The sequence below is a fragment of the Rana temporaria genome, chromosome 1 (genome assembly GCF_905171775.1).
Source record: "Rana temporaria chromosome 1, aRanTem1.1, whole genome shotgun sequence".
In the NCBI taxonomy this organism is placed as follows: domain Eukaryota; kingdom Metazoa; phylum Chordata; class Amphibia; order Anura; family Ranidae; genus Rana; species Rana temporaria.
This window is the reverse complement of record NC_053489.1, coordinates 123085597-123107524: the sequence shown is the minus strand read 5'-3', so window position 1 is coordinate 123107524 and position 21928 is coordinate 123085597. Positions and strand designations below refer to the sequence as shown.

The window sequence follows — 21928 nt, the reverse complement described above, 5'->3', positions numbered from 1 at the left end:
TAACTCATGGCAGAGCCTGCAGTGGAGGGAGTGAGCTGATCTATGGACCTGCTGCCCTGAGCATCTTTACAGATGGTAAGAAAAAACATCAGGTATGTACTTTGGCGCCCTCTAGTGGGGAAAAAATGGGCAAGACATGCAACTACTCAGAAGAAATCCTTAAGAGCACCATAAGGTGTTTCTTAGGATTATCTTCTCTTACCTTATCCCGCCGCAGGATACTGCTGAAGACCAGACAGACCCAATCTTCACCCATCACGGCGGGCTATGTCTTGCCAGACCTTCAGGGACTTGGACCTCTAAGGCACCCTGCCAGAAAACCTTTGGGCATATAGGTATGTGCCCAAAGTGCTGGGTCCCAGGGTCCAGTTCTCGAAGAGAGACGTTGCAGGCAAGACCTCATTCTTCCACGAGGCCCGGGTACCATCCTATTTTGGCCTTTTAATGGCATTTTGGAAGGGTCCAGTTACATGGCTCCTTGATCCCACAGGGATCCCTCAGCAGAGCTTCTTCTTGACACATCTTTAATCGTGACCAACAACTTAGACACTGGCAAAAAAACTGAGGTACTTCCTGTATGGTAGGGGTTATATAGAGGGGAACTTCCTGTCTTGGGTGTGCCAGTGTCCAATCACCTAAAGTGGAATACAACCCATTTAGTTATTAAGGCTCTGTGTCCCATGTACGAAAAAGAAAAAGGGGGTTTTGATGATGCAAGTGACCCAACAGGTCTAGGTGTACAAATAACAAAACTTTACAAAGCTATTATGTCTCTTCAACTAGTTTAATCCCTTGCCGAACACCCCACATACATTTACTGCAGGACGGTGTCTCCTGTGCGCAGAATTACGTACAGGCACGCAATTCTGCACTGGGGCATGCACCGTCTGCAACCTGCTCCCGCTGTGATTAGACACAGCAGGACCCAATGTCCCCTGGGAGCCACTGATTGTACCCGAGAGAGGCAGAACGGTGGTCTGCCTATGTAAACAATACAGAGTGCTGTTCAGTTAGTAGGTAAGATAGATATCCTGTGTTTCTGCCAAGCAGGAACACTGATCTCTGTTTTCCCACAGTTAAAGCACCCCACACAGTTAGCAAACACTCCCTAGGGACAAATTTAACCCTTTAATCACCCCTGATGTTGACCCCTTCTCTGACTGTCATTAGTAAAGTGATAGTGCATTTTTTTTAGCACTGATCACTAAATTAGTGTCACTGGTCCCCCAAAAAATTATCACTTAGTGTCCGATTTGTCCCACGCAATGTCGCAGTCCCGTTACAAGTCGCTGATCGACACCATTACTAGTAAAAAGTTACAATAAATAAAAGTTCCATAAAAATATCCCATAGTTTGTAGACGCTATAACTTTTGCGCAAACCAATCGATATACGATTATTGGGATTTTTATTTTACAAACAACAAGTAGCAGAATCCATATTGGCCTAAATTGATAAAGCAGTTTGATTTTTAAATTTTTTTTATTGGATGCGTTTTATAGCAGAAAGTAAAAAATATTGTTTTTTTTTTCAAAATTGGCGGTCTTATTTTGTTAGCACATAAAAATGAAAACCACAGAGGTGATAAAACACCACCAACAGAAAGCTCTATTTGTGGGCAAAAAGTGCATCAACTTTATTTGGGTTCAGAGTCACACAATTGTCAGTGCTGTGTTGTAAGCACCCTTGTCAGGATTATATAGTTTGTCTAAACTGCTACATCTGCAGGACAGCTTGTTCTGTTGATAAAACACAGATTTACTGGCCAGATCACCAAGTAAAAATAAAGGAAAGTAAGCTTAACAAAGAAACCCAATGCTCCAACCACACCTAATGCCCCGTACACACCATCACTTTATGTGATGAAAAAAAACGACATTTTCTGTGAAGTAAAAAATGACGTTTTTGAAACTTCAATTTTCAAAGACGAAGTTGCCTACACACCATCGTTTTTCTCACAATGTTCTAGCAAAGCGAGGTTACGTTCCACCACGTTTTTCCATTGAGGCTCGCTTCATAAGTAGCTTCTGGGCATGCGCGGATGAAAAAACGTCGTTTTAAACGACGTTTTTGCTACACACGGTCAATTTCTGTGAAGTAAAAGTTGACGTTTTGAAAAACGACACATAAAATTGAAGCATGCTTCAATTTTTTTTGGTCGTTTTTTAGAAGACATAAAACAACGTTTTCCCCCACACACGGTCAATTAAAGTGACGTTTTTAAAAACGTCATTTTTTTTCATCACATAAAACGACCGTGTGTACGCGGCATAAGAATTGGTAAATATTCCCTTCTGGGTTTAATACTGTTTTAAGAGCTTGTTCTTAAAACAGAGGCGATTCAGTTCGCATGTGCCGCGCTATATAAGTTTTTCATTCATTCATTCATTCACACTATGAAAGTTGAGCCCTCTATCTGCATAGATCAACATAGGATCAACGCAACAGCACATACAAAGCAACCATTTGCTCACACCAAAGTGCTGTGTTGAGTTGAGTTGCAGTGTATAATACGAAAAAGGCAGACATGCTGTCTTTTTCCATAACCCACCTCACCACATGCCACTGCACCACAGCGTAATGCTTTTTTCTTAAGCTGCAGGCTGCTGTGAACAACCCACCAAGGAAGTCCTTCAGTATTGCACACTGTACAGAGGCCTTCATGAAGTCAAATATTTTATTTCCTCCAACAGTCCAATAATACAGTAGCCCCTGATGTCTGTCAAGTATCCGATACTGGTGGCGAGGATAATGCCAGGTTGGAGCAAAGGTTGATATATATACAGAGAACAACATACACGTCGGATCCAGGGTCCCCCAGTTATAGATTGTTCTTTCATTGTTTTCATTAGTTCTAAGGTTTACCTTAAAGTAGATGTAAACCCACTTCATAAATTTGAGCTGGGCACATATATCTGCAGTGTTTTGTTATCCCTCTTTAAAGAGCCAAGTCATGAAGCTGGTCCTGAACTGTTACTCTATTATCGGCCTGATAACAAATTCTCTGACACATCAGATAAAAGCAGCCTGACATTTCTGTCAGGGGAGGTTGCTAAAATAGATTAGCAGGGAGCTGGCCCTGTTACAAAACACCTCAGTCTTTGCCTATGATGAGAAGGGGTGTGTGCCTTTCCTCCAAACAGCAATTCTAGCCATCGTGGCTTTATGCCCAGACATCATCACACTCTGTGTTAAACAGGAAGAGAAAATCTCCTAAAACGATCTGAACTTTCTAAACAGTACATAAATGTGAAGACAGTAGATATGGATGTAAAACCTATGTAGGGAGATATGGTTCATCCCTGTGTATCATCTGAGGCTTTTGACTTCACTGGGTGTATGGAGGGTTTATATCCACTTTAATTACAGAAGTTTTTTGCTTGTAAACATGCCCAAGAAGTGCAGGCCGGTGGTGTCTTGTGTTTGAAGCACAGAACAATGTTTACCTTCTTGTTTTTAGCAACTTAATTGAAATGTCACAGCATGACGTATTCATTTCTATGCACCACAGCTCAACTGCGGTGCAAAGAAACACAGAGATAGATGTGGTTGTGCTGCGGTGAGGAACAGAAAAAATGCTAACATTTTGCAGATTTCTGCACTGCACCACATCTCACATGAAGACTAAGTTTAACCACTAGCCTACCGCCCGCCGTCAAATGTCCCTTGTACATAGGGACACCGATCGGTCACCTCTCCCAGTCAGTCCTCTCCCCCTACAATTAGAATCACTCCCTAGGGTACACATTTAACCCCTTCCCTGACAGTCACATTCACATAGTAATCAGTGCATATTTATAGCACTGTTCGCTGTATAAATGTGAATTGTCCCAAAACAGTGTCAAAAGTGTCTGCCACAATATTGCAGTCACGATAAAAATCACTGATCGCCGCCATTACTAGTAAAAACTAGTTACTAGTAAAAAATAAAATAAAAATGCTATAAATCTATCCCCTATTTTGTATTTATTATAGCAAAAAGTAAAAAATATAGCTTTTTTTCAAAATTGCCGCTTTTCTTTTGTTTAGAGCGCAAAAAATAAAAAACGCAGAGGTGATTAAATACCACCAGACGAAAGCTCTATTTGTGGGAACAAAATTATTATAATTTCATTTGGGTACAGTGTTGCATGACCACGCAATTGTCATTCGAAGTGTGACAGTGCTGAAAGCTGAAAAATGCCTTGGGCAGGAAGGGGGTGAAAGTGCCCAGTATTGATGTGGTTAAATGTGAAAAGAACACAGACCTGAGGTTTACTAAATGCAGAAAACCATAGGTCTCTGCACAATTGTGAACAAGCCCTACGTTTTCTAACAGAACTACTTTCTTCTATATTATGCTCTTTTGTCAAAAGAAAATTGTAAGATCATATTTCACAAAGATATTGAATTAATATTACCTCTAGAAGATATGCTCCAAGGTAAAGCACTGAGTAATATGGAGCATTGGAACTCCTTTCTTTTTCATTCAAGAAGCTTTTATTATTGGTAAAAACATGCGTGACTCCTCCCTTCGTCTTCTGTGCATCGCACACAGTTGCTTGACCAGCCGTGAGAACTCTGTTAAGCAACAATAACATGTCAACTATGTATTGAAATCTGATAATTTTCTATTGCACCAGTACATATGTTAAACATGCATTGTTTTTGGTTTGCCTTGAAATACATTTTGTCCGTTCCTTCCTTGTAGCTAGGAGCTGCTCTGTACAGTTAGTGCCCCCCTCCTTCAGTGTGTCTTTATTTCTATTCATGTAATTGCTGAGGCTAGACTTATTATGATTTTTTGACCTATCTTATGTTCATCTATCAAGATCTGCACAAGTGTTATTAAAGCTGTCTACTATCTGCAAGATGACATTTGGATTAGGTCACTGTCTGTCAATTCTACTGAGACTATAAGTCAGGGACGTGTGGTAAGGCACTGGCTAGTATCAGAGCCAGATACACACAGGTTACATACATCACGATCATTAGAGCGAGAACAATAATTCTAGCACTAGACCTCCTCTGTAACTCTAAACTGGTAACCTGTAAACATTTTTAAAGCGTCGCCTATGAAGATTTTTAAGTACTGTTTGGCGCCATTCCACAAGTGCGCGCAATTTTTTATTTTATTTTTTAACAGAAAAGTGTAATTTTAAAAGCGGGACATGTTAGGTATCTATTTACTTTACTTTACTTTTGCAGACTCTAATGCCACGTACACACAACCGTTTTTTATGACGAGAAAAATGCAATTTTTTAGATTAGTTGTGAAAAATGGTCGTGTGTATGCGCCATAGCATTTTTCTCGACGAGAAAACTGCCCGAAAAAAAAATTAGAACCTGCTCTATTTTTTCTCATCGTTCTTTTTCAAGTTGTGAAAAACGGTCGTGTGTACGCGCATGCTCAGAATCAAGTATGAGACGGGAGCGCTCGTTCTGGTAAAACTAGCGTTCAAAATGGAGATAGCACATTCGTCACACTGTAACGGACTGAAGAGCACGAAGCTGAAAGCGTGAATCGTCTCTCACCAAACTTTACTATCATGAGGATCAGCAAATGCAGCCCAAAGGGTGGCGCCATTCGAATGGAACTTCCCCTTTATAGTGCCGTCGTATGTGTTGTACGTCACCGCGCTTTGCTCGAGCGGTTTTTTTTCATGAACGTGTGTATGCAAGGCAGGCTTGAAAGGAATCACGACGGGAAAAACTTAATTTTTTTGCATGACATGAATAACGGTCGTGTGTATGCGGCATTACAGATTTTCTTCTAATATTGCCCTGTATTTGGCTCCATCCATCTTCACATCAACTCTGACCAGCTTCCCTGACCCTGCTGAAGGATTTTGTGGTCAGGGTGATGTGCAGGGTTTCTTTTCTGGCACACATAGCGTTTTGCCAAAAAGTTCAAATTTGCTCTCAACTGACCAGAGCACCTTCTTTCACATTTGCTGTGTCCCCCACCTGGCTTCTGGCAAACTGCAAACAGGACTTCTTATGGCTTTCTTCTTGCCACTCTTCCATAAAGGCCAGATTTGTGGAATGCACGACTAAGAGTTGTCCTGTGGACAGATTCTCCCACCTGAGCTGTGGATCTCTGCAGCTCCTACAGAGTTACCATGGGCGTCTTGGCTGCTTCTCTGACAACTGCTCTTCTTGCCCGGCCTGTCAGTTTAGGTGGACGGCCATGTCTTGGTAGGTTTGCAGTTGTGCCATACTCTTTCTATTTTCGGATGATGTATTGAACAGTGCTCCGTGAGATGTTCAAAGCTTGGGGTATTTTTTGATACCCTAATAATGCTTTAAACTTCTCCACAACTTTATCCCTGACCTGTATGGTGTTCCTTGTTCTTCATGATGCTGTTTTGTTCACTAATGCCCTGTACATACGATCGGACCTTTGTTCGACCAAATTCACATCGGAATTCCGACGGAATTCCATCGGAGGAAAAGAGAACATGTTCTCTATGTAATCTCTGATGGAATTCATCTGAATTTCCGATGGGGCATACACACGATCGGAATTTCCGATCGAAAAAGTCCGCCAGACTTTTTCTATCGGAAATTCTGATCTTTTGTATGGGGCATAAGGTTCTCTAACAAACCTCTAGGGGCTTCACAGAACAGCTGCATTTATACTGAGGTTAAATTACACACAGGTGGACTCTATTTACTAATTAGGTGACTTCTGAAAGGAATTGGTTCCACTAGATTTTCGTTCGAGATATCAGAGTAAAGGGGGCTAAATACAAATGCACGCCAAACTTTTCATATATTTATTTGTAATAAATGTTTAAAACCATTTATCATTTTCCTTCCACTTCACACTTATGTGACACTTTGTGTTGGTCTATCACATAAAATCTCAAATAAAATACATTTACGTGTTTGGTTGTAACATGACAAAAGGAGGTATGAATACTTTTTCAAGGCTCTGTACAAGCATATTATATACATGCCAGTGATCCATCTTTATTGTTATTCACAGTCAGTTCTACCTTATTGAACACCTCTGTCAGGTAATGTGAGATGTTAAACAGCTAATAAAGTGACTTACATTAACTAACTGCTGGTCTGAGAGAGCTTATAGACCACTGACTAACAAACAAACTATGAATGCCAGCTGGTAATTCTTTATTTTGTGGCGCTACCCAGCAACTACATAGCAAAAGGAATTGTTTACAAATGGTTGGACTTTATGCTACAGACATTAAAGAAATATGGTTTAGGCCCACAAATGATTAAATGGATAGGGGCCCTATATTCTATTCCAACGGCGCAAATTCAAGTTAATGGGACCTTATCTGAAAGCTTTAGGCTTTTTAATGGGACGCGACAGGGTTGTCCATTGTCTCCCCTGCTCTTTGTGTTGTCTTTGGAACCATTTTTGACTTCGATAAGAACTAATCAAGAGATTCAGGGGATAGAGGTGGGGGGAGAAGAATACAAAATATCAGCTTTTGCAGATGATATTATAATATATCTAAGAAACCCTATACAAACTCTCCCAAAAACTTTGGAGGAAGTGGGAAAATACAGTTTAGTATCAAATCTAAAAGTGAACATGGATAAGACAGAAATCTTGAATATCTCGGTACCAACAAATCACAGTAGGGACCTTCAGAGAGTGTACCCATTTAAGTGGAAGACTAAGGGGTTGAAATATCTAGGGGTGTTACTATCAAAATCAAATACAGACTTATACCAAGATAATTATATATCCCTGCTGAATAATATTAATAGCGAACTCAAAGGATACCCTGCCCATAGACTATCATGGTTCGGACGAATAAATGTAGTCAAAATGATGATCCTCCCAAGGGCCCTATATATTTTTCAGAGTTTACCAATAGATATTCCTGGGACCTTCTTTAAAACATTACGATCAGTAATACAGAGATTTGTATGGAATAACAAAAAAAATCGTATTGCTTTTCGGATACTAACAAAGACTAAAGAAAAGGGGGGGGTCTTTCTCCCCGACTTTGAAAAATATTACGAGGCGGCGATCTTGAGGCGAGCGATAGATTGGGCATGCGCTTCCCAGGGGAAAAAAATAAAAAAATGGGTAGATTTGGAAGAAAAAATTTCTAAAGTAACGTTGGGGCAGATTCTCTGGATCCCGAGGCAGTTTAGAGGGATGACGGAACCAGTGGCACCAATTACTTCGGTAGTTTTTAACACCTGGGACAAACTAGCCAAAGGTTCACAGTTACAACAAAATAGTCCCTTAGTGCCCTTAACAGGAAACAACTACTTTCCTCCGGGGAAGGACAACAAATTATATCTAAAATGGACTACAGCACCTTATTTAAGATTGAGGGATGTAATGAAGGGGAATGTCTTGTGCTCACTAAGTGAACTCCGTGAAATATATGGGCCCTCCCCTTGGGAGGTCTGGAGATATAAACAATTGCAACATTTTCTAGATTCCCTTCCTAGACCACTCAGGGGGACTGGTGAATTAAATGTATGGGAAAAATTAGTGGATCAAACGGACACAGGGGGTTACGGAATCTCAACCATCTATAAGCTTTTGATAATACAACAGGAAGTTGGAGCTATATGCCCAACAAGAAGTTGGGAAAGGGAATTAAACCAAATATTACCAGAAAATATGAGAAATAAAGTGGTAGATTATGTACACTCAACATCAATAAATACCCGGATAAAAGAAATGAATTTTAAATTATTGGTTAAGTGGTACTACGTCCCAGCAAAACTACATAAGATAAACCCCCAGGTCTCACCCCTGTGTTGGAGGGAGTGTGGGGAGGTGGGAACCCATGCCCATATCTGGTGGCAGTGCCCTAAAATCCAACAATACTGGAAACAAATATTAGAAATAATAAAAGAGATTAGTAAAGTAGAGATTATTTTGGAGCCCTGGCAGTGTTTGTTCCATGTAACAACCACACCCAGGAAAAAATATAAAACATCAATTGTGCCTATTTTACTAAATATAACAAAATTATTGATTCCGAAAAAATGGAAGGAAAAACAGGCCCCGTCAACACAAGAATGGTTAAAGGAAGTGGAAAAAGTTAGAAATATGGAGGAAGATCAGCACTGGGAAATAAACCAGAGAGAAGCAGGGATCTGGAGAGGCTGGGTGGACTTTAAGCAATCCCAGCTCTATCAAGATATTATGAGCAGGGAAGATAGGATGTAGATATGCTTGTGGGTTTAGTACCTCTGGAGAGAGAGGGAGGTCACTCCCTAAAGGGTTGTTTTTCCTTTATTAATATTAATGATTTTTTTTCTCTTCTCTTTTTTCTTTCCCTCCCTCCTTTCCCTCCCCCCCCCATTTTTTTTTTCTCCCCCTCTTGCACGAGTGGATTTGAAGGGGAGAAATGTTAGTTAAATTTCCCCCCTTAAGAGGAAAGGAAGAGGAAGTGAAAATAAATAGATTTAGTCACTGGGAATAAATATAAAGTTAAACACATAAAGAAATTTGATAGGTATCACGAAAGGGAGAAGAGGATAGAGATACATGAAGTATTTAATTCCTCTCCCCCCCCCCTTTTTTTTTTTTTTTTTTTTTATTACACGAGTGGATTTGAAGAGGAGAAATGTTAATTAAATTTTTCCCCCTTAAGGAAGGAAAATAAAAATAAATGGACTTAATCACTGAGGATAAATATAAAATAAAACACATAAAGATATTTTGATAGGTATCACGAAAGGGAGAAGAGGATGAAGATACACGTAGTATTTAATTCCTCTCCCCCCCCCCTTTTTTTTTTTTTTTTTTTTCACGAGTGGACTTGAAGGAGAGAAATGTTAATTAACCTTCCCCCCTAAGAGGAAGGGAAAATAAAAATAAATGGATTTAATCACTGGGGATAAATATAAAACAAAACACACAAAGATATTTTGATAGGTGTCACGAAAGGGAGAAGAGGATAAAGATACACGTAGTATTTAATTCCCCCTCCCTCCCCCCCCCTTTTTTTTTTTTTTTTTTCTCTCTCTATTGGAGGAGGATGGAGGGAAAGCATAAGAAAAGAGGGAAGATAAAGGAAAGGAGAGGGAGAAAGATAAAAAGGTGTAAGATAGACCCAAATCGAGAATGTTGTCTTTAATGTTGTCATGTATATTTAAGTTATGTTGAGTGTATTTAAAGATGAATTTGTTCCGTATAAATTAAACATAAATGTAATTTAATGTGAATTGTGTACGTTTTTAAAAAACTTTTTGAAATAAAAACAAATAGAAACAAATGGTTGTCAAATGAGTGACAACATAAAAACCTGAAGCCTGCTGAAAACTAGGCTGAGCCATGGTGCGATGGGTTATGCTGTAGGAAAATGTTTCATGTCTGCATTTTTCCACACAGCACCACACACATCACTGCTGCTGTACAATTCATATTGTACAATTGTATTCTTTGTACACTAGGAGTGAACTTTGATGTTCTTGTGCAGTAAAATGAGGGTCACCACAAATGGTATGAAGCCCTAAATAAATATGCATTACTATTGACTAAAGATCTGTTGCACTACCTTTATAAGGGATGTCCAGTTCACAAGAAGAAAAGAAAATAAAAAAATGATCAGTTTTGTTAGTTTAATACCCATGCGCTTGCTGTTAATCGTGTTTGAGCAAGACATATAGGAAAAAAAAACCTCATGCACCCAGGGTGGATAAAAAGCAATGATATTTAAAAATGTTTTATTAAAAATCAGATTTTTTTTAAATTTAAAATCAGGTTTGTTTGGTTTTTATCAAAATTTATTTTAATAAAATGCTTTGGGAGTAAAAATCTTACAAAGATGGTTTTCTATTTAAGATACATTATTAATTTAATTTTAATCATGAAACAGAGCTTAGTTATGTAGCATGAGGCTGTATATTCTGCAATATTTACATTTTTGGTAAATTCATTCAATGAATCCAAGCTCTGTAAGCTAAAATAACATGCATTGCATTGATGCATTCTCACAATTTCAAAGTAACAATGAGATAAAACAAAGTTCAGGAATATTCCTTTATCCCATTGTTTTGCAAATCTATGTACATTACAAACTGTATGATTGAATTGGTTATGATATCACTGTTTTACTAACCTGACAAGCTTATTATTCTAAATAGGAAACATTCACTTTGTTAGCAAATACTGTAATAAAAATGCTAACTACCAGCAAGAATAAGTCCTTACATTTAACCACTTGACATCCGGGCCTATTTTGGCACTTTCTCCTTCATGTAAAAATCACAATTTTTCCCTAGAAAATTAATCAGAACCCCCAAACATTATATATTTTTGATTAAGCAGACACTCTAGGGAATAAAATGGCGGACATTGCAACTTTTTTTCTCGCACGGTATTTGCGCAATAATTGTTCAAATGCCTTTTTTTGGGAAAAAAAAACGGTTTCATGGATTAAAAAATAACAAAACAGTAAAGTTAGCCCAATTTGTTTGTATAATGTGAAAGATGATGTTACGCCGAGTAAATAGATACCTAACATGTCACACTTTAATATTGCACGCACTCATGGAATGGCGCCAAACTTCAGTACTTAAAAATCTCCATAGGCGACGCTTTAAATTTTTTTACAGGTTACTATTTTCGAGTTACAGAGGAGGTCTAGTGCTAGTATTGTTGCACACGCTCTAACGCACGCGACAATACCTCACATGTAGGGTTTGAAGGGCGTTTACATATGTGGGCAGGACTTGCATGCAAGTTCACTTCTAAGCGCAAGCTACTGGGGACAGGGGCGTTTTAAAAAAAATATATATATTTTTTATTTTTATTTTACTTCATTTTTTAATTTTAACACTTTATTTTACATACAGTTTTTTTTTTGATCACTTTTATTTCCTATTACAAGAAATGTAAACATCCCTTGTAATAGGAATCACTGTGACAGGTCCTCTTTATTGAGAGATGTGGGGTCAATAAGACCCCACATCTCTCCTCCAGGCTTACAAGCATTAGATCGGTGAAAAAAATTCACCGATCTAATGCCGACAGCCGCGATTGCGGCTTTGTTTACTTCCGTGTACGGGGCGTGACGTCATAACGTCGCGCCCGGACCTCCGACGGTCATAGAGATGACTGGTGACCATCTGGTCACCAGTCATCTCTATGCTTTCCCAACGAACGCTGGCCGATTCGCTCTCCAGGCCCCCGATGGCACGGGAGAGCCCGGAGAAGCACCGGATGGCGGCGGGAGGGGGGATGTCCCCTCCCACCGCCTATAAGAACGATCAAGCGGCGGAACCACCGCGATGATCATTCTTATGTTGCACAGAATCGCCGGCTGAAGACGGTGATATCTGAATGATGCCTGTAGCTGCAGGCATCATTCAGATATCACCGCACAAAGCCGAGGACGTCCATGGACGTCCTCGGATCTCAAGTGGTTAAAGAGCACCTGTCATTTCAGATCCATCATGGCAGTGCCTGTTAGCATGCTTCCACTCACCTGCTGCCCCCACGCCCCTCAATTGGTTGTGTCACTGCCACATCACCAGATATGCCATTAAAGTGAATGGGACTGTCGGTGAGTCAACAGCGGGTCAGAGGAGGAGCCACTGCGCGACAGAGATGACAGTTGCTTTTTAAAAATGATTATTTAAATTGAGTTGATTTAAATCAAGCCTTTTTAATAGTGATTTAAATCGACTTGATTTAAATCAAATCCACCCTGCCTGCACCAAAAGCACCATACCATATGAAAAAAAAGCATGATACCTAAAAAAAAGTCCGGTGTTTTCAGATGCGTTGGGGTGCCATTAAGAATGAAAGGCAGCCCCGTGCATCTGCAAAGCAGCAGCATGTTTTGGCTGCAGGTGTGGGAACAGGTGCAATTTACACGCTGTTCTGCACATTTCTATACAAATAACCCTCTGTCGGGTTCACACCCGCAATGGTGTGAACCTGGCCTTAAAGTGTTATAAAACATACAACAGTAAAATCGGTCTGTATATGCAGAATAGCATGCTTGTTATACTCACTATGGGGTTAATCCTCTGTATTGTGTAAAAAGGTTATTTCATCCTGTATGCACAGATCCTCCCCTTCCTGTAGGTTCTCTCTTGGCAAGGCCAGATAATACACAGTAAGGGTAGTTCTCCTACACATGCTCAGTTTGGTCTCTATTGCTGGAAAGCACATTTCCTGTCTTGAGCTGAGCTTTTCAGGTCACATGATATATCACATCACACATGTGGGTGTGTATACATATCCTAAATGACAGTGTAGTCCCTCCCTCCTCCTCCATGCCCAATGGCTAAAAAAGAACACAGTGGGTGTGATGTTATATCTTAAATTTATGTATGGTCCACCTTCCATAACAGCACAGGGACACAGGCTGTAGTGGAAATCTCCTCCTACCCGAACTATCAGCACTGGACAGACCCTGCAGTTTATCATGTGATCATGGTATACAGATCAGCCAAAAAGGTATATAGTGGCAGTATTTTAATGTAAAAACAAGATTTATAAGCTGTAGGTACTGGGGGGCGGATTAATTATTTTTATATTACTGGGTTTAGTAACACTTTAAGTAAGATAAGTGAAAAAAGCTTGAACATCAAAGTCTGGTAACATTCTTTTTGAATCATCAAGGTTATGTCCTAAATTTCTATACAAATAACCCTCTGTCTTCATAGGCCCCTCTCTAAATCCCCCTTTTCCATCCAGCTATCCCTACATTTACTAGTACTTACATAACACTATAGCAAAACCTAATTGAATCTATGCCACCACAAAACTTACTGTATGGAGAAACATAGTGGAGGAAACAACTGCCTGCAATTATAGACAACATACAGAAATACAGCTGTTACAGAAATATTGTAGTTATTGTGTTCATATCTAGATCTTAAAAGGGGTTGTAAAGGTACAATTTTTTTTTCAAAAATAGTTTCCTTTACCTGAGTGCAGTCCTCCTTCACTTACCCCATCTTTCGATTTTGCTTTTAAAATGTCCTTATTTCTTCTGAGAAATCCTCACTTCCTGTTCTTCTGTCTGTAACTCCACACAGTAATGCAAGGCTTTCTCTCTGGTGTGGAGTGTCATGCTCGCCCCCTCCCTTGGACTACTGGAGAGTCAGGACGCCCACTAACACACAGCTTCTTTTCACTATCTGACTCTCCTGTAGTCCAAGGGAGGGGGCAAGCACGACACTCCACACCAGGGAGAAAGTGTCGCATTACTGTGTGGAGTTACAGACAGAAGAACAGGAAGTGAGGATTTCTCATAAGAAATAACGACATTTAAAAGCAAAATCGAAGGATGGGGTAAGTGAAGGAGGACTGCCCTCAGGTAAAGGAAGCTATTTTGGAAAAAAAATAACTGTACCTTTACAACCCCTTTAAGTAAAAATTATTATATTTAAAGAAGATTTACTCTGACCAGCAATCTGAAATTTTAAGATGAATCTTTTGTTATGACTAGTTGGAGAACACCTTGAATGTATACTGTATAACCACAACACAACCTATACACACACTAAAGCTTAAAAATTAAAATACAATGTAAGCTTGTATACCAAGTAAGGTTGTCCCGATACCAATACTAGTATCAGTATCGGCACCGATACCGAGCATTTGCCTGAGTACTTGTACTCGGGCAAATGCTCCGATGAAAAATGTTCCTGCACTACTTTCTACCGATTTCATTACATAGACTTCTATTAACCACTTCCATACCGCTGAATGTCATATGACATCCTGGGCTTTTCGTGGACATATCTGAATGATGCCTGCCTTACAGGATGCTTCTACCAGCTTGCCTGCGTGATCGGCGAGCCAGAGAAGGAATACGCCGGCAGCGGAAGTTTACCATAGAGCTGACTGAGGGAAAAAAAAAAATTGTAAAAAAAAAAAAAGAAATACAATTGAGGAAAGTAATTAAAAAAAAAAAAAAAAATTGTAAAAAACAAAAACAAAAAAACAAACAAACACTGTCACATGAAAAAAAGTATCAGTAATCGGTATTGGTGGGTACTTGAAAAAAAGTATCGGTACTTTAAAAAGTGGTATCGGGACAGCCCTAATACTAAACATATGTTCTTTACAAAGATGATAGAACGAAGCTTAGCCAAATGTATGGAATGAAGCAGGCTTTTATCTCCCGTCTTTAGCAGAGGGGAATCACATCCTACCTCAGAAAAGACTCCCTTTCTTTATCAGCATTCTCAATAAGAAGGACCACTTTCCATCTGCTGAAGGCCCCAAGAGCACGAGTGTGTGTCAGGTGTTCGCGCCATCTTTTTGGTGCAGCTTGCATCTGAGGTGAATAATGGGCGTCTCTTTCCATTTTATATCCCCATTCGTAAGTCGTTTCATCAAGCCATCTGCCGCTTTCTGCACTGTTAATTACGTACTCTTTAGTCAGTACCCACTTTCCTGGAAAGTAAATGAACTGTGAGCCAAAAATAAAATTGTGGGGACAAATAGTAAATAAAAGGATGATCAGCACAGCAATTAAATCCCAGCGTTTTCATTTTAGAACTACATGGCCCCAGAAATTTCCTTAAAAGCTTTCATGTCACTGTCAGTCATGATATTAACAAAAGCCCTAATAACTTATAAGCATAGTTATAATATACAGTTGTATATAAAAAAAAAAGTAAAAATGTATAAACTTGTAAATTCAATATGTGAAAAGGGCACCTTATCAAAGTGTTATTTAGGCTGCCAGGGTTTTCCTTGTTAATTATAAAAGAGACAGTATTTACAGTGAGTGAAAAATGACTGAGAAGTGCTGGTGTCTCTTATGTTTTTTTATATCTTTAACCCTCTGCTCACCTGGATACCTCTGCAGCTGTGATCTTTTGGTGCTGTGGGGGTTAATACAAGAGGCTGCACCTGTCACAGGCACAAGTCAAAAATGCCAACTATGCCCACCCTTTCCCCCCTCCCAATAATAAGAGCTGTAATATTGCTTCCTGCAATGAAATGTGATCTATGAATGGATCATTCATAGAACTCTTTTCACTGCAGGAAGAGATAGTCCAGCTTTTATGATTGGAGCAGGGGGCAGAAAGGGCGGGCATAGTTGGCATATTTGACATATGCCTCTGACAGGTCCAGTGACTCAATTTAAAGAATAAGCTCACCTTTCTGAACATGTTACACCCATATTTAAGGTGCAACATGTAACATGTTCAGCATCAGACCCCTCTCCCACCCTCCTTGTGGCAGCAAGCTTGGGATCTTCTCCCCGTACTCGCTGTCACAACTCAAAGAGAGCGTGGCCAAAAGAACACTGCTGCAGGGGGTGGATGTGTCAGAGAACTGAAAACTTCAACATAGCAGCCATCAGCTCAAGGGACACTGCTCATTCATTGCAAGTTTTTGTGATTAAAAAAAACAAAAAAAAAAACACTTGAAGTCACCACCAGGGGCATATGTGACAAAGTGACAACCACTTGAGTCCAAGAGCCACTTGAAAATGACCAAATAGCCAAATGTCTGCATTCATGTGGAAGTTATATGAGCAGATGTGAAGCTGGCCAATCACTTCCACAAGCTCTGCAACATGACCCCCCCCCCACCATGCATACCAGGCTCCGCTGTCTGGTGCGGTCATGGAGGGTATGGCTATGTGATCCTGAAGGAACAAGGAACTTGTGTGAATAGACTAGCAAGCAATGGGTATGATCTCACTTTCTTGTTCGGCACTGTCATTATCTGGGATTGGTGCATGAGAAAGAAGATGTTGGAACACGATCTGTGTTCCATCAGCTGCAGTGGAGTACAGCGAAAACATCCAGGCTCTAATAGACCCCAGGAGTCTCTATAAGTAACCACTTAAGGACCGCCGCACGATATATACGTCGGCTGGGCACAAGGGCATACAGGTACGTCCCCTTTAAGTACCCAGCCGTGGGTCGCGAGTGCGCCGGCGGCGGCACGGTCGCGACACGGTCAGAAGCTCAATGACCGCGCCCGCGGGACCCGATCGCCGACGGTGTCCCGCGATTGGGTCACAGAGTTGAAGAACGGGGAGAGGCAAGTGTAAACAAACCTCTCCCCGTGCTTCCTAGTGGCTTGTCAGTGATCGTCTGTTCCCTGTCATAGGGAACGATGATCAGTGACGTCACACGCCCAGCCACTCCCCCTACAGTAAGAATCACACACTAGGGTACACGTAACCCCCTAGAGGTTAACCCCTTCACTGCCATTTTCACAGTAATCAATGCATTTTTATAGCACTGGTCGCTGTAAAAATGACAAAGGTCCCAAAAATGTATCAAAAGTGTCCGATCGCTGATCGCCGTAAAACTATCCCCTAATTTGTAGATGCTATAACTTTTCAATCAATAAACGCTTATTGCAATTTTTTTTACCAAAAATAGGTAGAAGAATACGTATCGGCCTAAACTGAGGAAAAAATATGTTTTTTTTATATCTTTTATATCTTTTTGGGGGATATTTATTATAGCAAAAAGTAAAAAATTTTGATTTTTTTCCTAAATTGTCGTTCTATTCTTTGTTTATATCGCAAAAAATAAAAACCGCAGCGATGATCAAATACCATCAAAAGAAAGCTCTATTTGTGGGGGAAAAAAAGGACGTAAATTTTGTTTGAGAGCCACATCGCATGACTGCGCAATTGTCAGGTAAAGCGACGCAGTGCCGAATTGCAAAATGCCTAAGGGACTCAAGTGGATAACAAGGGCCTTCATGGCAGGATCATAAGGTATTATGTTAATGAAATCTGCAGATTTGAGAACATTAAAACCAATTTAAAAATGTGTACAAGAAATAACTTACTTTGCAAACGATTACTGCTTTAAAGGAACACTAAAGGTTTGTTTTTTATTAGATCAATTGATTGCTGTAAGCTAGAGCATTTAAATATCACTTACCTCGTTTTTTCCTTTTGACCTCCAAAATACAGTAATCCAGGTTTGAAAATGCCATTTCCTTCTTGCTTCCCACCAGCATCTGAGCCGTTTTGCATGGTGGAAAGCAGAATGTGCTCACCCCCTCCCTATGACTACAGCCCTGCGTGAATATGCTCTCTTATCCCTCACAGGCATGGAGGCTAAGCCTAATGGGAACTGTAGTTCCCATTAGGCCATGATGTAGCAAGAATGAATGCGCACCGCAAACCAGGAAGTCAGTGAGAATAATGATTCAGGAGTGCTGGAGGTGAATAAAACAGCTCGATTTCAACAGGTATCAAACTAGTTATAGTGCAAAACATTACTTTATCAGCTACTGTCAGACTTTAATTTGAGAGGAACATATTTTTGTTTTTACAACCCCTTTAAATGTTTGATTTAGAACTGATCATCTAAATTTAGATAATAGATATATAATATTCATGCATCTGTGTGTATATGTATATCAGGGCTTGACAAATTTGCTGGAAATCTAGGCGCCAGCTAGAAAAGTTAGGAGTCAGTTTTTTTTTTCCCAGCATGCCGAATGGCTGGCTTCTTTCGAACCGGCTGCCATACACATGGGCTGAATGGCAGACAGTTTTTATTGAACCGCCCAATGTCGCCCGGCATTCGGTCCTTGTGTACAAGGCTTGATGGTGTGATGGACAGCAGCTCACAGTGCAGCAAGGTGGGGATGATAGGAGATCCAGTAACTCATGCCACCCTAGGCCCCTTGCACACGGGCGCCTCTACTAAGCAGAATCCGCTTGCTCAGCAGAGATTTCTCCGCTAATCCCCACTAAGCAGGTGGATGACAGGTCCTCAGTATACAGCTGGTTTTGTTATAATTGTATACAGAGCTCAGTATACAGCTGGTTGTGTTATAATTGTATACAGAGCTCAGTATACAGCTGGCTATGTCTGGACATGGAAGAACTCCTGCACAGTTCCTTACCATCCATTCAAAACAAAGCTAGCTTTACTAACACGCGACAATCACATCTCTCTCATCAGTCAGACTTAAAGGCATGGTCTACGCCAGCATGGCAACCAATACGTCATCTGACAGCTGGTATACACAAGAAATTCGGTTCCTACCTGTGCATGCTTAACCCTGCTGTTCCCGGGTAACATTTATCTGGTTCCGCTGAACAAGAGCCCCGTACAGTGTGACGGATAATACCGGGGAGGGCTGTGCGCTGCAGGTAACAAGTCTCCCATTGAAGTTACAGCTCGCTGTGGGCACGGACGTCACCGTAGCATCACGTATTAGCGGGAAATAGCTAGGGGTGTGCCTTGCTTGTCTCAACCCCGGCCACTACAAGAGGGTGCCAGTGCATCTCGCTCCAGCAGGCCGCAAAGCCGCGGCCTCAATTACCGGCCAGCGCGGCCAACGAGATTGTGCGATCGCGGGGGGAAGCGCACGGAGACACAAGATTTCCTTAGCTGTGCTGCCCCAGGTCGCTAATTCTAGGCGCAAATGCGACCTGGCACCTGGAATTTGTCGAACCCTTATGTGTGTGTATATATATATATATATATATATATAAATTAATTAATTTTTTGGGGTGGGTGTTCAGAAACAAACATATCATTACACATACCCAACAGGGTTGATGTACTAAAACTGTACAGTGCAAAATCTGGTGCAGCTCTGCATAGAAATTAATCAGCTTTCAGTTTTTTTTTTGTCAAAGCTGAACCAGCTGAAGTTAGAAGCTAATTGGCTACAATGCACAGCTGCACCAGGTTTTGCAATCTCCAGTTTTAGTAAATAAACCCCAAATGTATTTGGTGCTGTATCGCAAACAATAAGCTTCAGCTTTAAAACGTAAGATCTTTGGTAGACCCCTTTCACACTGAGGCGCTTTGCAGGCGCTATAACGCTAAAAATAGTGCCTGCAAAGCACCCTGAAAGAGCTGCTCCTCTCACTCCAGTGTGAAAGCCCAAGGGCTTTCTCACTGGAGAGGTGCGCTGGCAGGACGCTAAAAAACTTCCTTCTAGCAGCATCTTCGGAGCGGTAAAGAAGCGGTGTATACTGCTCCTGCCCATTAAAATGAATGGGCACCGTGGCTATACCGCCAGCAAAGCGCCGCTGCAGTGGGTGGTTTTAACCCTTTTTCGTACTAGTAGGGGTTAAAAGTGCTAGCGGCCAAATAGTGCTGCAAAATTTATGGCAAAGCGCAGCTAAAAATGGTGGCGCTTTACCGCCGAACCCCCCAGTGTGAAAGGGGCCTTAGTTTTGTTTAAATTTTATGATTGGGTTATTTTTTTTGCTCTGTGTCCTGCTGGGAAGATGAAAAAGGCTAAGTAGCGATACCAACGAGGCTTTGTAATGTGGACAAAATGCATAATGAAAATGACTGTAAAAGTCTTGGTTGGTAAGATCAGCACTTTCATATTTTAGGCCAAGCATGATTTAGAAAGTGCTGAAAGCTAATCCAGCTTGAGGGGTACTAACCTGAAGCACAGGCAGCTAGCCACTTTTCACTTCTGCAAGGTTTCTTTGCAATTAGGTGTGTACAGTTTTGAAATTTCTGAAAATGCAAATGTTATATTTATTTACTTTAAACAGTTTTGCTTTTTTGAGTTGATAAAAATCAAAAATATACTGTATAGTGTAAAATCAGTTGTCTTGGAATAGAGGTCAGCCAACATGAATTGCAATTTTTACTGACAGAATAATAATTAGTAACATTTACAGATATATAGGTAGATATTGTGGAGTTTATCAGACCTGAAGTATGTTTAACATACCAGTGTGACTTGTCATTTCCAAGTCGCACCCCTTTGCCAGCAATGGAACCGTTCTTATGGTCGCGACTCATGTCGCATCGATTGCAAAAAACGTTCCTCCACTACTTTCTACCGATTTCATTACATAGACTTCTATTAACCACTTCCATACCGCTGAACGTCAAATGACAGCCTGGTCTTTTAGTGGAGATATCAGAATGATGCCTGCCTTACAGGATGCTTCTACCAGCTCACCTGTGTGATCGGCGAGCCAGAGAAGGAATCCACCGGCGGTGGAAGTTTACCATAGAGCTAACTGAGGATCAGATGGTCCCTGGCCATCTCTATGACTCTCGGAGGCCGGGCGCGACGTTATGACATCACATCCGGCACCGGCAGATGTTCAGCTGGAAAAGCAGAGATATATATTTTTTTAATCTCAGCCTTTCCAGCCCAGAGGAGAGATGTGGGGTCTTATAGACCCCACATATCTCCATAAAGAGGACCTGTTATGCCCTATCCCTTTTACAAGGGATGTTTACATTCCTTGTAATAGGAATAAAAGCTGCTGTATCTGAGCCAATGAGGAGGGAGAGCGCCTCGGCTCTCGTGCTCATCACTGGATTGAAATTGGGTTCAGATATGCATTTAGGGGGACTTCAGGGGAAGCTGCATGCAGAATGTTTTTTCTCTACTGCATAGAATGCAGTAAGGTAAAATAAAGCCTTGTGCCTTTAGGCTTCATTTCCATGGACGTTTTTACAGCCACTTTTCTAAACGTTTTTTGCAGCTTAAAAACAGCTCTCCATGTTAGTCTATGGCCTCATGCCCACCATGATGTTTTTGAGCTGTAGATGGCTGAGCCATTTTTAAGCTGCAAAAAAAAAAAAAACAGGACCAGTGCGTTCTGAAGCTCCAGCTTTAGAGCTGTAAAAACAAAAAAAACAGACGTTAAAAAACGCTACTGCAACGTTTTTGAGCTCCAGCTCAAAAAAAAAAAAAAACACATGGACAGGCGTTCTTAAGCTGTAAAAAAAGGCTAAAAAAAGTGGCTGTAAAAACGTCCATGGAAATGAAGCCTTACAACCACTTTAAATAATGTGTGTATTACAGGCATATATAAAAATGAAAAATGAAAGCGGAACTCCAGATCCATAATTTAGAACATATGTATAATCCGTTTTACTTGTTAATATAATTATTATTTTTTTCAGTCACTTGTAATTCACATTTTGCCAGGATAATGACACCACTATTTACTACTGCAGCTACCTGTGTCATCTACTAGTTTAGTGGGCTAATGCCTCGTACACACGACCAGCTTTCCCGTTGGGAAAACTGCCATGACAGCTT

General features: G+C 40.6%; 1 protein-coding gene across 1 annotated transcript in view; it reads right to left on the bottom strand.

Annotated features, from left to right (window-relative positions):
- Positions 1 to 21928, bottom strand: part of SLF1 (SMC5-SMC6 complex localization factor 1) — a 157707-nt gene that overhangs the window by 100360 nt on the left and 35419 nt on the right. Inside the window, exons 3-5 of the mRNA XM_040342271.1 lie at positions 20301 to 20376; positions 15106 to 15349; positions 4401 to 4560 (exon numbers count right to left, since the gene is read on the bottom strand). Of these exons, the coding sequence (XP_040198205.1) occupies positions 4401 to 4560; positions 15106 to 15349; positions 20301 to 20376 (480 nt within the window). The remainder of the gene's footprint in view (positions 1 to 4400; positions 4561 to 15105; positions 15350 to 20300; positions 20377 to 21928) is intronic.